At 40.9% G+C, this 16,922-nt stretch overlaps 3 protein-coding genes across 5 annotated transcripts in view; 1 reads left to right on the forward strand and 2 right to left on the reverse strand.

The window, feature by feature from the left end:
• bmp1b (bone morphogenetic protein 1b) overlaps window positions 1-10,558 on the reverse strand; it is a 52,777-nt gene extending 42,219 nt beyond the window's left edge. For both annotated transcript variants that reach the window (XM_022680717.2, XM_049468371.1), the window contains exons 1-3: window positions 10,139-10,558; window positions 3,172-3,267; window positions 945-1,118 (exon numbers count right to left, since the gene is read on the reverse strand). In XM_022680717.2, coding sequence (XP_022536438.2) covers window positions 945-1,118; window positions 3,172-3,267; window positions 10,139-10,475 — 607 coding nt within the window. In that variant the 5' untranslated portion in view covers window positions 10,476-10,558. The remainder of the gene's footprint in view (window positions 1-944; window positions 1,119-3,171; window positions 3,268-10,138) is intronic.
• A 1,901-nt stretch (window positions 10,559-12,459) lies between these two features.
• On the reverse strand, window positions 12,460-16,892 carry npffr1l1 (neuropeptide FF receptor 1 like 1). The gene is made up of 3 exons (XM_007255027.4): window positions 16,453-16,892; window positions 14,834-14,933; window positions 12,460-14,697 (listed from the first exon to the last, which is right to left on the reverse strand). Exons 1-3 carry the CDS (start codon window positions 16,730-16,732, stop codon window positions 13,893-13,895), a joined length of 1,185 nt encoding a protein of 394 aa, XP_007255089.2. The 5' UTR covers window positions 16,733-16,892; the 3' UTR covers window positions 12,460-13,892.
• Window positions 16,580-16,922, forward strand: part of antxr1b (ANTXR cell adhesion molecule 1b) — a 49,960-nt gene continuing 49,617 nt past the window's right edge. For both annotated transcript variants that reach the window (XM_007255028.4, XM_049468372.1), the window contains exon 1: window positions 16,580-16,666. The gene's annotated coding sequence lies outside the window, so the exon portion shown is untranslated. The remainder of the gene's footprint in view (window positions 16,667-16,922) is intronic.

A 16,922-nucleotide genomic window follows, 5' to 3' on the forward strand; every position in this document is an offset into this window, starting at 1 on the left:
TCTGTGACACTCTAAGCTCAGTGGCCACTTCGGTCTGAGAACGTCCCGTTTGAAGCATCGCAATAGCAAGGTACTGTTGATCTATTGTTAGGTGTCGTCTTGGTCTCATGATGTCAAAATGTGAACAGCATGATGAGGACAGCTGTTTAAACACCAGCTCTAATTGAACCAAGACATTTATTGGTCCATTCGAGGATCAAACACCTGTTGTGAATTTTGCGGTTAAGCTCCTCGTTAGAGAACAGCAACTTGTGCAAAAAGTACTGAACCATTTAACAGTTGGACATTTGCATTCAAAAGCTTAGAGTAGGTCACATTAAGTTCACCTGTAAAGGTTTAAATGAATTTTAGGCTCGTCCTGAAATTTCACCCTAAAGCTGAATATCCCTAACTTTTTGTGAGTAGTGTATCTTAAATATTACAAGATTACATATAACAAGTACGGATTATAAAACATTAATATCACAATTTATAATGCTTGATAAACATGTCTATAATTTGTCATACGTTTTTATATATGTGTATAATCCTGTTTATGATGCATTATAAATGCATTATGTCTGAGTATGCTTATGTAGTATAATAGACATTACATCCATAGAAGGTTTTACCAAAATATGTAATAATTAATAATGTATTAACTAGTGTCAGTTAATAACTAGTTGAGACATTCTGTCATAAATCATTTTAATTAATGTGCCCTTACTGTAAAATGTTACCAAATATATTAATATGGGAAAAAATCAATAGGAAATATGCCCCCAAAACATTTTCAGTTTAAAAGGGCAATGTCTTCAGTCTAGTCTTAAAGATGTGGGGGAGATATTCTGATCAGTAGTACCAGGTCACAGAACCAGTTTCACTTGTAGTGTTTTTGACACTATTTTCCATGCAAATCAGCATGCAAATGAGATCTGTTCTGATTGGCTGAGTGAAGGTCTCACCACTGAAGTTTCCGCTGATGACATACGGGATGACCCCATCAGGCCACACCCTCTCGGACCGGGCGGTGGCCGCTCTCCTCCTGCGGGGAAGATCCGTCCCATCCCAGACCGACCCGTTGCCCCTGCTGCTGTTAGCGTTAGCCTCTGTGGGTCCGTATCCTAGTGTTGTGTTTTCTACAGCAGAGAAACGTTAGTACAACGTTCAGAAAACATATCACTGATTACACCAAGCTCCGCCCACAAGGCTGCTCTACCATAAATGAGTTGGACAAGCTTCACAGAAACACATGCAACCCTGAGAACCCAATTCTTCACTGTAGCTCAGCATCGAGTGCTGCGTATGAGCAAGAACTTGGCAGCAAGATATGCAAAACGATACAGGGATTACAAGTCAACATATCACTATATATTTTGGTTAAATTCGAATTACGGATAATGTCTAGTGTCAATTAATATTAAGTTGTGATATTCTGTTGTAAGTACTGTTAATTTATGGTCTGGTTGGGTTTAGGTTTGATGGGTCTGATTGGGTTTAGGTTGGATGGGTCTGATTGGGTTTAGGTTTGGATGGGTCTGGCTGGGTTTAGTTATGGATGGGTCTGATTGGGTTTGGGTTGGCTGGGTCTGGCTGGGTTTAGGTATGGATGGGTCTGATTGGGTTTAGGTTTGGATGGGTCTGGCTGGGTTTAGGTATGGATGGGTCTAGTTGGGTTTATGTATGGGTGGGTCTGGTTGGGTTTAGGTATGGATGGGTCTGGTTGGGTTAGGGTTGGATGGGTCTGGTTGGGTTTGGGTTGGATGGGTCGGGTTGGGTTTGGGTTGGGTTAGGGTTGGATGGGTCTGGTTGGGTTTGGGTTGGATGGGTCTGGTTGGGTTTGGGTTGGATGGGTTGGGTTGTGTAGTTTCAGTTTCAAAAAGTACCACTTAGAGCTGCAGACACAGAAACTTCTTTACGCGCACGACACAAGTTCTTTAAATTTAGGGTCTTTACTTAGAAAATCAAAAGGTTTCAAATGAACTCACGTATGGTAAGAAAACTATATGCTCCCGTATCTATTGCAGCTCTGACTAAACTCGTGCTGCACATGCTCAGTTACGTCACTCTGAGGGAGCGTCAACATTTGTTGCATTAATAACCATTTTCTTAGAATTATGAATTACACAATGACATAAATTAAGAAGGAAATAAAATATAAACTGTACATATTTCAACATATCTATATTTTCTGCTTTATGGCTCTTACAGGTTGGGTTTGGGTTGGATGGGTCGGGAAGAGTTTGGGTTGGATGGGTCTGATTGGGTTTAGGTATGGATGGGTCTGATTGGGTTTAGGTATGGATGGGTCTGTTTGGGTTTAGGTATGGATGGGTCTAGTTAGGTTTGGGTTGGATGCGTCTGGTTGGGTTTAGGTATGGATGGGTCTGGTTGGGTTTAGGTATGGATGGGTCTGTTTGGGTTTAGGTATGGATGGGTCTAGTTAGGTTTGGGTTGGATGGGTCTGGTTGGGTTTAGGTATGGATGGGTCTGATTGGGTTTAGGTATGGATGGGTCTGTTTGGGTTTAGGTATGGATGGGTCTAGTTAGGTTTGGGTTGGATGGGTCTGGTTGGGTTTAGGTATGGATGGGTCTGGTTGGGTTTAGGTATGGATGGGTCTGTTTGGGTTTAGGTATGGATGGGTCTAGTTAGGTTTGGGTTGGATGGGTCTGGTTGGGTTTAGGTATGGATGGGTCTGGTTGGGTTTAGGTATGGATGGGTCTGGTTGGGTTTAGGTATGGATGGGTCTGTTTGGGTTTAGGTATGGATGGGTCTAGTTAGGTTTGGGTTGGATGGGTCTGGTTGGGTTTAGGTATGGATGGGTCTGATTGGGTTTAGGTATGGATGGGTCTGTTTGGGTTTAGGTATGGATGGGTCTAGTTAGGTTTGGGTTGGATGGGTCTGGTTGGGTTTAGGTATGGATGGATCTGGTTGGGTTTAGGTATGGATGGGTCTGTTTGGGTTTAGGTATGGATGGGTCTAGTTAGGTTTGGGTTGGATGGGTCTGGTTGGGTTTAGGTATGGATGGGTCTGGTTGGGTCTAGGTATGGATGGGTCTGATTGGGTTTGGGTTGGATGAGTCTGGTTGGGTTTGGATTAGGATTGGTATTGGCCTGGTCAAACTCTCCAACCTGTATAAGATAAACTCACTACTACTGTCAGACTCACACATATGTTTCCCACACACACACCTGGGTCAGTGGTGTTAGAGCTAGCCGGTCCAGCCTGGTCCAGTCTGAGATAGCGAAGATCCTCCTCGTCCAGAGCGATGTCCCCCAGGAACGCGGCTGAAACAGAAACGAGGACAGTTTTAAATCAGCATCGCAGAGAGTGTTCCAACAAAAGCGGTTACTATCAGATGAAAGGTGATGACATCCATGATCACTTTTAGTTATGGTTCTCTGACTTCCAAGATTTTTTTGGATAGCTCTCTGGATTTGATAGATAGTTCCTTTGACTAGTCTGACTAGTGAAACTTTGACTAGTCTTTTTCTGAAAGGCATCCTAGTCGTGCAGGAAATTGTGTGATGTTTTTGACCTGAAATTAGTGCCATGCTAACTGGAGGGCTTCAAAATAAATAAACGTCAGACACCAGATATCTGAGGGTAAGTGTGTTGGACTGTGTGGGATACACATGAGCAACATGAGGTCAAAGAGAGAACAATACTATGATTGAAACAGATTCTGATTGGCTCTTGTGAAGATGAAAGAAAATAGTCCAGTTTCTCTCCTTCTTCAATCAACACTTACACACACCAGAACCAGAGACTTTCACCCAGACAACCACTCGATACAGGAACCAATCAGAGGAGGAGTGGAAGAGACTGAGGAGACAATAATCAAAACTTATCTGAACCAGTATGATAGCAGTGCAATTCTAAACATACATTTACCTCAGCGGTGCTATTCTAATCATATTTACCTCAGCAGGGTTATTTTAGTCATATACTTACCTCAGCATTGCTATTCTAATCATATATTGACCTTAGCAGTGTTATTCTAATCATACATTTACCTAAGCAGTGGTATTCTAATCATACATTTACCTCAGAAGTGCTACTCTAATTAAAAATTTACTTCAGCAGGGCTATTCTAATCATACATTTACCTCAGCAGTGGTATTCTAGTCATACATTTACCTCAGCATTACTACTCTAGTCATACATTTACCTCAGCAGTGATATCCTAATCATACATTTACCTCAGCAGTGCTCCTCAAATCATACATTTACCTCAGCATTGATATTCTAGTCATTAATATATACTAACTATACTAACTTTAAAAGGGTGTAACTGCATCATGAAGCTATTATATGATCTGTATGCTCTATGTTTGTACGCTGCAACAATTGAAGACAGAATTTTAGCCAAAATTTCTTTTTTTGTTTTTGTCATAGAAACCAGCACTGAATAAGCCCAAAGCGGATAGTTTTAATTAACGCCACTCTGAGGGGGTGAGTAACAGCAGGTTATACACAGGATTTCAAAGGGAGTTTCAGATTATTTTATGATTATAAACAGGGTTTGGAAGCTGTGGGTGTCCCACTCACTTATAAATTCTAAGTGCAATCATTTGTGGGGTTGCAGTGCAATGCTTTATTACCATTATCATCTAAATTATATTATAATTATTTAAAGGCAACATATAGGCAACATAAGCAACATAGTAGACTAGAAGGTCTGCCAGTCAGGAATGCCTGGCCACAGAAAAACCATCGTAACCATCCTGTCTCTTAATGTGTTTGAAAGCATCAGCTGTAAAGTTGTGAAGAGGTAGGGTTGGTATACAGAGAATAGCTCTATTTTAGTAAAGTTCTAATCCATATTATGAAAAAACAGAACTACTCAACTAAGTAAAAAAATACTTTAAGTAATAAAGGTCAGTTAAGAACTTTGATAGTATCTTCACATGGAAAAAAGACCAACAAAACCATTTATGAAAATGGAACTGGCACTCATCGGGACGCTCCAGGAAAGGAAGAGCTAGAGTTTCCTCTGTTGCACAGAATAAGTTAATCAGAGTGACCAGCCTCAGAAACCCAAGTTATCAGCTCCCCAGATAAGAGAACCTAAATGCTTCTTCACAGAGTATTTTGGTTTGTTTAACACTTTTAAGTTACTGATGCCTTATGTGTTCCTTTATAATCTGGATCACTTCACTATAAATTTACAATGTAGGAAAGTATAATAAATAAAAACACTGAATTAGAAGGTGTGTCTAAAGTGTAAACACACACACAGTTCTTCTGAGATTAGCAGCTGGTTTCTAAAACACTCAGTATTTAATATAAAACAGAGAATATAATAAAACATTCATAATGAACAATAACTAAGGAATATTTAATAAATAAATAAATAAATAAATAATGAACTGAGTATGGAATTCCATTGCAGTTCTGCCTCCTGCCAGGATAAGCTGCAGTAAATCCGCTGAACAAAAAGTGAACTGGTGCAGAAAAGCTGTTTCAGCCCAGACCTGCAGTTTCCCCTGTTCACCACTAGGGGCACTGCAGCACACACACATATACACATATATATATATATATATATATATATATATATATATACACACACACACACACACACACACACATACATACAGAAACACACACACAAACATGCACACATGCATACACACACACACACACACACACACACACACTTATCTTACTGTGATTATACTACAGCATACTGCTTACGTGTAATACACCGCCAAAATTCATGAGACGTAAACCGATCATCAAGTGCCATGCCCCACTCAGTGGATGGACTGCATAAGTTGTGAGGTGTTATCTTGTGAGTGAGCTTGGATGAAATCACATCCACATTCAATTCGGAAGACCCCGCTCATATATATCCCACAGGTCAGTGGAGCATTCTTTAGCTTCAGTGGAGCATGGCAAAAGTCATTAGACATGATGCTAATTCCTAAACTGCTGTCGGTTAAATGGGTGGAGCTATGAACTGCTGTAGGCTGAAAGGGTGGGGCTATAAACTGCTGTAGGCTGAATGGGTGGGGCTATAAACTGCTGTAGGTTAAATGGGTGGAGCTATGAACTGCTGTAGGCTGAATGGGTGGGGCTATAAACTGCTGTAGGTTGAATGTGTGGAGCTATTAACTGCTGTAGGCTAAATGGGTGGGGCTATAAACTGCTGTAGGGCAAATGGGTGGAGCTATAAACTGCTGTAGGCTGAATAGGTGGGGCTATAAACTGCTGTAGGCAGAATAAATGAGTGGAGCCATAAACTGCTGTAGGTTAAATGTGTGGAGCTATAAACTGCTGTAGGCTGAGTGGGTGGGGCTATGACCTGCTGTAGGCTGAGTGGGTGGGGCTATGACCTGCTGTAGGCTGAATGGGTGGAGCTATAAACTGCTGTAGGCTGAATGGGTGGAGCTACAATACTTTAAAGCATAATATGGTGCTGTATGTAAAGTTTTGTTAAAGTGAAACTTTCTTTTATTTTCCTTACTTCTACTTTTTCCTTTTTGTTATTTTGAAGATCAAAAAGCAGATAAATGTTTTATGAGCCAAAACTTTAACTGATCTGAAAAACTGCTTTAAATAGAAACTTTCTAGTTTTAAGAAGTGCACTATTAATTATTTACGTAGTTTGTTAATTACTGACCTGTGTGAAGTAATATTTTGATATAAATTCATTTTGACCACAGCCCACAGGCACACCTTAAATATTAAAACAATTCATTAAAAAGTTTTAATCTGTTTAATCCTGCTGCAACTAATTTATACTCTGTTTTCATGTGAATAAGTTAAGACTTAAGACTTTTATGCAGTAAAATCTCTGCCAGAATTATAAGAAACACTTTGAAGCCTGAATCTCTCTCTGTCCTCATGGCTAAGAGACACATCACTTTCTTTTTTTGCAGTAATTGCAGTACTCAGTGTCCAGTATACAAGTATAATGATATGGCTCTCTGGGTAAACAGAACAGAACGGCCACAGTGTATGACAGGAACTCCCCACGGCAGCTCCAGCTCCAGCTCTTTATCTACTAACAAAATTAGGAAAGAACGCATATGAGTCATAATATAGTGAATATTCATCTATGTGAATGTAATTATGATATGTTAGAGTACAAAGATAAAAATGTATTAGGGAAAACTGTTGAAAACAAATGAAAGGAGGCTCTAGTATAAACCCTGTTGGAGCCTCTATCCTCCAAAAATTATAAATAATATTTTGCTTTCATATATGGACTATAACAAGTGGTTTATAAACTCTTACTGCAAAAGAAACATGATATACATATTAATATCTGAATTAGAGCGCTGCTGTGAACAATGCAGGTTCTGCGGGAGAGATGCGGCAGGGAGAGCCAACAAACGGCAGGTTTAAGTTTATTTTTATTCTCACCTCACATAAATTAAACCAAATAAAATGTACAGAATGGCTCATTATACTCACTATCAGTTTACTACCTTAAACTGCCTGTTTTTCAGCTGAAAGATACAAGCTATACAGGTCTAGGATAGTAATGTTTGTGTAGCTGAGATAACTTAGCCTTAGCATTTGTTTGTTTACCAAAAAACTGAATGCATTTCGCAGTGTAGATTTCAAGCTAGCTACCTACATGTGACTTGCGTAGCATTACTGTAGCAAATTCATGAGTAGAATAGTACTGCTGAGGTAAATTCATGATTAGAATAGCAGTGCTGGGGTAAATTCATGATTCGAATAGCAGTGCTGAGGTAAATGTATGATTAGAATAGCTCTGCTGGGGTAAATTTATGATATGAATAGCACTGCTGAGGTAATGTATGATTAGAATAGCACTGCTGATGTGAATGCATTGAGTGATGTCTTGTGTTTTTGTATTGTTTTGTTTGAAAAGCAAGACAAAAATGCATTTAAGTTATCTAATGCCCAAAATGCTTTAAATGCATTAAATGTTTTAAAAGTGACATTCCACTCCTGGGAGAAACAGCAGGCTAACCAGTAGAGTAACAGACAGGCCGAGTGATCGGAGTAGCGAGCGGAAAATCTGGTGATTAGCAGAGTAGACTCTGTATTTCAGACCCGGTTCTGCTCAGGCCCGCACTGCTGACCCACACTGTGTATACTCCTCCGCCTGTACCGAACTTCAATATAACAATACAGTTAGCCATCGCTAAGCTATATTTATACAGGACCTAAATTACAGGCTAAACCAGCTGCATGGCTTTAATCTGCTGAGCCGCTTTCATTCACAACAGATCACAGGAATTACTGAAGAAACGCTGCTTCTGTGAAAACATCTGATAAAAATGATTTAAAAAGGTCATTTTCCGAATATTTATAAAACAGCCAGGTTTAATTAGCAGGATGTGACCTCAGCTGACTGCACACAAGCTCAAACACAATTAACACTGAATATCTCAAATTATAAAAAGAGCATTAACATTTATTAGCACCTGACAGTTGTAGCGGGGGAAGCTGCTGTGATTAGCTGTTGGCAAGTTTAGATTTCAGGTTCTTCTAATTCTGCTCTTTCTCTCAGTCAGAAACTCTTTGTACTGCTTGTAATATTTTATATACAGCAAGTGTGTTAAATTACATAATAAATTACATCTCCTAGACACTTTTTTGAATTGCTTTTTAAGAAAAACAATAACAAAGCAAACATGCAATCAACACAAATCAAGCATCTCAGAAGTGCATTTCTAATAAATTCACCCCAGTAGTGCTTCTCAAATCACAAGTAGCTAGATAACTTCCTCTGAAATTTACACAGAAAAAAGCTGTCAGTCATTTGGTAAACAAATAAAAAAAAAAGCTAAAACTAAGTTAGCACAGCTTGAATTACTATCCTAGCCCTGCACAGCTTGTTTCTTTCAGCAAGACAGTTTCAATCAGATAAGTTCAATTGTTTAGTTGATCTACCAGCCTGACCCACCTGACTAAGCTAGTTTGACCTCACAGGTTAACCATCTCACCAGCTTAATCATCAAACTCAGGTACACCAGTCTAACTAGCAACAAATGTGTCAATCAAACTGTACTCTCTCAACTACCTCAACTTTCTTACCAATAACACAAGTCCATAAAAACAAACCAAAATTAAGCAAACTTAAACCTATTCCAAACAATATACCAAACTAGCCAAAAGCAAATTCAAACCTATAACAAACCTATCAAACAAACTGAACTATACCAAATAAACCCAAACCAAGTCAACCTAAACCAAATCTATAGCAAATAAACCAAAACCAAGCAGACCCAAATCTATATCAAACAAACCAAAACCAAGCCAACCCCATACAAAATCAAAGCAAAACAAAAACACACATACAAAAACAAATCTATACAAACCTGACCAAATGTATAGCATATACACAAACAAATACATAACGAAATCAAAATCAAACCTATACCAAAAAACCAAGACGCAAACAAACAAACAAAACAAATCTATACAAAATAAAACAAAACAAAACCAACCCAAACTATCCCAAACAAGTTACCTAAACCAATCTATACCAATACTAAATCAAAGCAAAATACACAAAAAAACACAAATTTATTCAAACCTGACCAAATTTATAGCATATAAAAAAATGAAGACATAACTACACCAAATCAGACTACACCACACAAAACAAAACAAAACCTACCCAAACAAAATCTATACCAAACAAAACAAAACAAATCCTACCCAAACAAAATCTATACCAAACAAAACAAAGCTATACCAAACCAAGCCAAATTAAAATTAAATTAACTTTTTAAAACAAAAAAAGACTTAAACATGCGTTACATGGATAAATCCAAACTGAGGCAGATTAATGTATTAGTAGTGTAGTTCTGAGAGTGAAGAGCTAGGTATGAGTAGAGGGTTTAAATGGGTTAAACACGAACACAAACAAACTACCAGAAATAAAAAATACAAGTAAGAACTTTACAGATTCCAGTCTTTAATATTACAGTACATGCAGTTTGTTATCTGAGCTGGTCTGATAACCAATCATCTAAACATCTAAATAATCTAAAGCCGTATGATGAAAAATTATTATTATTCCAAGTTCTCACGCTGTCACGTGGAACACACACACACACACACACACACACACACACACATACACACACACACACACACACACACACACACACACAGTGCAGTGTAGTATAGGCAGTGGTAGGAGGAGGGCTGTGATTGGTTTACCGGCTTTGCACGGGTCCTTGTAGTCGATCTCCTCGGTATCAGTGGGTTCAGACCAAACCGGCAGCTCGAGCCCGGTACCGAGCAGCAGGCCCAGCTGCAGCAGGAGAGCGGTCCAGCACAGGGACTGCATGGCTGCTGCATGTGTTCGGATAAGCTCTGGGCAGACCCGGCTGGGCTGGGCTGGGCCGGACCGGGCGGCGCTGGGACTGGGGCGGGCTTTGGGGCGGCGGGAGGCGGACACTCCCTCTGCTAGTTCCCGCTGCCTCAGAGTCCAGAACCAGCAGAACCACCAAAACCAGAACCAGGGGGCACAGAGCCAGAACACTACATACTGCATACTCACCTTTCACTTCACACCTGTACTCACACCACAACACACACACCTGCGCTCAGAGAAACCCCGCCCACCTGCTGCTGGGATTGGCTACTGTCCTGCTTCCAGCGCTGTGATTGGATAGTAATTTAGAAATTGAAGGTAAACTCCCGTTTATATCAATAGTTAATCAAATCGTTTTTTTTTTTTAATCAAATATAGTTTATAGTTAAATCCTAATTATTTCACACCTGCATTCAGATACAAAGACTCAAACCCCGGCCACTTACTGTTGAGATTGGCTACTGTCCTGCTCTTAGCTCTGTGATTGGGTAGTAGTTTGGGGGTACATTTTTATGTTAGTATTTTTATCTAGTATTATATTTATCTTCATTAAACACCACTGGGAGGTGCTGGATCCCATAGACACAGTGCAGAAACGCCATGTCTCCATTAGGCGGCGCAGGCAAAGACGCGATCCCACAAATAAATAAGCCCAGCGATTCGAAAATACGCATTATTACACACATTATCAGCCACCAATATCATTTTAAGAGTTGTTATTATTAAAATAAAAGCTAAAGTGTATATATTTTCCAGTTAATATAGGGTATTTTAAGCTGATTGTAAGGTGGACTCGTACAGGGGGGGTGGGGAGACCCCAACAAGAAGTAAACAAAACTTTAATTCTTAAAAAAAAAAACATTTTCTTTCATTCAACCGAGCACTTTAATCCACACACACTTCTCTCCTGAAAACTGTTTATCTGGGTGAGTAAAGCGCTTCCGTTTATCCGTTTATTTACAGCACGCTTAGATTTCCACAGTTTTGGAACTGTGGAACTATTTTAACTTGCGGAGTGTTTATAACCAAACAGATCGTATTTTCTCGTCCTGTTTAACTCAAAATCTTTTGATAAACAGTGATAATGGAACTGTGGTATAATCGCAATAATGCACTTGAGGTTTGTGCTATAACCTGTAATATTGGCATTGCTGTGCTGATCTTCAGCACAGTGTATTATTGCTTTGCTGAGTGTATTATTGCTTAGACATAAATCTCAAGGAAGTCTCACACTGTGCTCTAGTTTGCCACAATCATAATCATAAAAACACAATAATTTACTAAAGAGAGGAGTCTGATATGAGCTCAATTATTTCTCATTCAGACACTCAAAGTATTTTTTTTATTTTGATGCTACAGTATACTGCATTCTAAAATATTTGCTGCCATTTGAATTAAGAATTCCGCTGTTATTTCTTCAATATGATTTTTTTATTATACAAAATTATTTCTGTTGATGAAATAAAAGGTACATTTTTTTTCATCGCCAGGTAGATCTATGGCCAGTGGGTGCTATTAAGTTGTGGTTTCCAGTAAAGTGGTGAGGGAGAGTTATTAAACACAAGGTAGTAGGTCCAGTAAAGCGGCCACCAGTGTGTGTTTTTATACACAAGGTAGTAGGTGGTTCCAATAAAGTGGCCAGGGTGAGTTATTATACACAAGGTAGTATTTTCAATAAAGTGGCCAAGGAGTTTTAGTAAGAGGAATGTAATTGTTGTTTGTGCTTTAGGATATTATCAATGAAGAGGTTGTGGCTTTGATACTCAGGTTAATCCCCTCAGATCTCATTTGTGTCTGAAGACAAATGATCAGTTTTTACTCCTTTAACCTCAGAAGTATCTCATATCATGTCTCATTTTTGGCAAATGCTGTTTTTCCTAAGCAATTTTAGAAGAAACATTTGTCATTTGTTTCTAAATGAAACCAACGTGAGAATCAAAAATTACGTTTCTTGTGTCATTAAAGAGCAACACGTGAGCAGCAAAATCTTCCTCTGGGAGGAAACCAAACACCCACTAGCATAGGTTCAGATTAGCACCATGTGTGTATAGGAGATAACTTCTCTGAGAATCTAAACCACCTTCCCAGAACTGCACCACTGTGTCTGTATGTGATGCCTTTATTTTGACAGAAATCTCACATAGCCACAATCGAGGCGTTTAGCGATTAGCAATGCTAACATTTTACTGCAGACAGAGAGAGAGAGACAATATAAACCCAAATGATCTGTACAGTAAAACAAACAGATTATACATTAAATCACCCTGTTTCACATCTTTCTGCACATTGTCACAATCCATAACCCATAAACATAAATAACAATACACTATAACAACGCTTTACACAGTGCACTCAATATACATTATACACGTATTTACATTAACACAGTACAGGAACCTGCGTGTGCGTGATTAACAAATACATCCCTGTACAAGCAGAGGTGTTTCCAATAAAGTGGCCAGTGAGCTTTAAGCATAAGAAGTTTTTTTTTTTATAAAGTGGCCAATCAATCTGTGCTCAAAGGTTTCCAGTAAAGTGGCCAGTGAATTTCATTCAACACAATGTAGTTGTGTTTAATAAAGTGGCCAGTGATTGTTAAGCATATAGTTTAGTGAGTTATAATACTGTGTCCGGGTTACAGAATTAAGCTGAGTGACGGGAGGACGGCGTGCTGTGTGTGTGTGTGTAAATGTGTTAGTGTGTGTGTGTATATATGTGTGTGTGGTTTGTGGGTGGTTTGTGTTCTGTTCTGGTTGTGTGCAGTAGAGGTCCGGAGCTCTGGCAGTAGGGAACAGTGCTTTGGGACGGGTGGCAGGGGGGCATTCTTGGGCACAGCGGCAGACTGGCAGGCTGAATGGCAGGCTAAATGGCAGCAGGGTGGCTAGGGGGCTCGGGGCTTCCAGACTCCTGCAGTGTTTTTGGGGCCACTCGAGGCCTCGATGCCACTCACCATTTCTGCTATATCTGCTCTGACCTGGCAGCTATTCCTCGTCATTTACATTACAAACTCGCATCTCTGGAAATGTGCGTCATTCTGTACGTAAAAAACATCCTGTCCAAGAAACCAACCCTGTTTTTTGTGTGCACAGCTAATGTAATGTGCTTTTGGTCATCTTTCTGTCTACCCTAACCAAGACTGTCCACCAATTTTTCCACCAATCGGACAAATATTGTTCCAGATTTTTGTGCATGGTTTAATTTTGAGTGTAGATTAACTTCAGCTGCATGTCCTATAATGAAGTCTGAATGTGTCCCCACCTGGCACCAAGATTAACTTACATTACAGTAGATCATTTAACTTACAAGTCCTGTAAGTTGTAAGATGGGTGGAGGCCTTGAGCACCCATAACATCCCTGTAGCTGCTAGTTCTTAAGTTCAGAGGTTGTCCTTTTTTTGAAGAACTATTATGACCCAGTCAATGTCTAGAACATCACAGTTTGGTTCTGGTTAAATTGTCTCAGATTCTTTCACTTCATGTCCATTTTTTCTGCTTCAACAACAATCATCACCTTTAAGAACTGACTGTTTACTTGCTGCCCAATATGTAGGAGCTTGTTGACTGATTTTAGGTATATTTGGTAAAACTTAAAATGTTCTCACTCTGCCCAGGCTCTGTTTATCTGTTTGACTCCTGTTAGCCTGTTCAGGTCCTCCAGTAGGATCGCCTGCAGTGGGAGTCCTCTCGGCTCTTTCTTCTGATTCTTGGCGTCTCCGTTAGCGCTGGACACCCGGTTGGATGGCAGCACCATAAACCTTCTTGAGCGCATATCAATCATTGGTGTGTCACAAGAGTGACAGGCAACTACAGACTGGAACCCACGGCGGAAGTTCTCGTTAAAGAACCCGTAGATGATGGGGTTGACGCCGCTGTTAAAGAAGGCTAGCCAGTGAGCGACGGGGAACAGGTAGCTGCTGAGGAAGTCGATCTGCTGTTGGTCCAGGTCCTGGTAGTCCGTCAGCAGCATTAGTGTCCACAGCGGCAGCCATGACACCATGAACAACACTGCCACCATGATCAACATCTTTATGACCTTTACCCTGCGCCGGGAGCGCCCCCTGCGGGCCTCGGAGCCCCCGTGGTGCTGCAGATTTCCCGACAGCTTCGCGGAAATGCATCCGTACATGATGCTGATCAGGGCCAGTGGTGCCAGGTAGACGTGGATGAAGATCACGGTGGTGTAGATGCGTCGCATGTCGGCTTTGGGCCAGTCCTCGTAACACACGAACAGCGGGTACATCTGGTTGTCTTGGATCATGTAGGTGTCCTCCAGTTGGATGACAGTCAGCGTGGTGGCCGAAGGGAAGATGATGGCGAACGCTAGCAGCCAGATGAAGAAGATGGCGAAGAGAGCCGTCATTGGTCTCAGTCGGTGACGGAACGGGTACATGATGCCTGTATATCTGCAACCAACAGAAACAATAGATGTAAACAGTCAGTGATCTGATAGTGGAATCACAAGGTGGTATTAAGTAGGTGTTTCCAATAAAGTAGCCACTGAGTGTAATAGGGTAATAAGGTATGGGTAGTAATTCTTACCTGTCCACAGCGATGGCGACGAGTGTGAAGACGGATGCGGAGACGGACATGCCCTGGACCAGGTTGCTGAGGGTGCAGGTGGTCTGACTAAAAGGCCAGCCTGAAAAAAAACATTAAAGCACATAATTGATTTTCACAGTGCATTAATATTCACACCAGTCCAAAAGTTTTAGTACAGTCATGTCAGAGCCGTGCAGTGAAAAGAGGAAGCCTGGCTGAGGGGTGTCTGCACCTCGCTGTGAGCTTCACTACACCTCAGGTATCTAACGAGGGTGAGAGCGATAATTGGCAAGCTGAGTGGGGGCGTGTCATTCACAGTAACAGCTGTTATTAAGTGTCAAAGGAATAATTACCCGATGATCACAGGAGCAGTCAGTTCACAGGGTATCTCAAAAAATGTCAAAAAGTGTCAAAGAGTGGAAGAAATTGGTGAAGAAAATTGGCCAGAACAGCAGGATGTGCCTTACTTGAACTACTCGTTATTTCACCAGACTGTAGGAAAAGGACCTGAAAAATGACTGTAACTCCAGCAACAAAGTGAAGTGAAGTGAAGTGTATGCTATGCATAGGCTTGCCAGTTGCTAGGTAGCCGCAGTGAGGTTCTTAGGTAAAACTGCTTGGCATTATAAGGCGCTAAAATAATAATAATAATACACATCAGATTGCTGCATGCAGATCTGTCTCAGGCAGATATGTAAATGATTACAGGTGTGGTGTGAATAGACTCTCATGGATCTATCTTACACCCTGCACAAGTCACATTGCGATGTTCACTGCATTGTCATCTTACATGACGCCAAAACCCTGCATCTATTTTAATCTTAAATTTTTTAACATTTTATGCTGATTTCTCCCCAATTTGAAAGGTAACCTACCCAACCCACTTCCCGTAGGACTTACTATGGACAGTATCACTAGGACAGCATCACTATGTAGCATCACTACGGTGCATGACTTGGGCAGCATCATTATGCAGTATCACTAGGTAGCATCACTAGGTGGTACCACTAGGCAACATTACTGGGGTAGTATCACTAGGCAGCATCACTAGAGGGCACCATCACTACACAGCATCACTAGGCAGCATCACTACACAGCATCACTAGAGGGCAGCATCACTAGAGCAGTATCACTAGGGCAGCATCACTAGGAAAGAATCACTAGACAGCAACCGTAGGCAGCATAACTAGGCAGCATCACTAGAAGCATCACTAGGGCAGTATCACTAGAAGCATCACTATGGTGCAGCATCACTATGGGGCATCATCACTATGGGGCATCATCGCTAAGGCAGTATCACTAGGCAGCATCCCTAGGGCGCAGCATCAATAGGGGGCAGCATTAATAGGGGGCAGCATTAATAGGGCAGAATCACTAGGCAGCATTACTAGGCAGCATCACTATGCAGTATTACTTGGGCAGTATCACTAGGGCAGCATCGCTAGTGGGGTAGCATCAGTAGGGAAGCATTATTAGGTAGCATCACTAGGCAACATCACTAGAGGGCAGCATCACTATGTAGCATCACAATATACTTAGAGGAAAGTCAAAAATCTCTGATCTCTCATATTTACTAATTATCATCTGCTAAAACTTTCTTATCCAATCAGCAGACCAACCGGATATGAGGCTGTCAATCAGCGTGGTGGGCACACAGACCACGCCCACCAGCAGGTCACTGATGGCCAGGTTGAGGATGAAGAGGTTGGTGACGGAACGCATGTTCCTGTTCCGCAGGACCACCACACAGACCAGTCCGTTCCCGCCCACACACAGCAGCAGAACCAGCAGATATGACAGGATGAAGCCCAGCGCCATCCCAGAGGAGTGCAGGTAATACGGCAGCAGCGTCAGATTAGACTCTACACCCCCCGTCCAATTCACCTCACTCGCATCCATCACTGAGAAAAAGAGAGAGAGAAAGAGAGAGAGAATGAGAGGGAGAGTAGAAAAGCCTTAATAATTGAATGTCCAATCTGTCTGATTACAATGAACACAATAGACAGAAAAATAAAACAAAATAAGTAACAGCACAACAAACACAAATATAAAATGAAAAAAAAAAAAAAAATCAAATAACCACACAGAT

This window comes from Astyanax mexicanus, chromosome 20 (assembly GCF_023375975.1).
Source record: "Astyanax mexicanus isolate ESR-SI-001 chromosome 20, AstMex3_surface, whole genome shotgun sequence".
NCBI lineage: Eukaryota > Metazoa > Chordata > Actinopteri > Characiformes > Acestrorhamphidae > Astyanax > Astyanax mexicanus.

Coding starts and splice junctions, on each gene's coding strand:
- npffr1l1 (XM_007255027.4), bottom strand. CDS start 16,732: ATGGATGCGAGTGAGGTGAATTGGACGGGGGGTGTAGAGTCTAATCTG. Junction 14,934..16,452: donor GATTGACAGCCTCATATCCG/GTTGGTCTGCTG, acceptor GTTTTTTTTCAG/GCTGGCCTTTTAGTCAGACC. Junction 14,698..14,833: donor GTCGCCATCGCTGTGGACAG/GTAAGAATTACT, acceptor TGTTGGTTGCAG/ATATACAGGCATCATGTACC.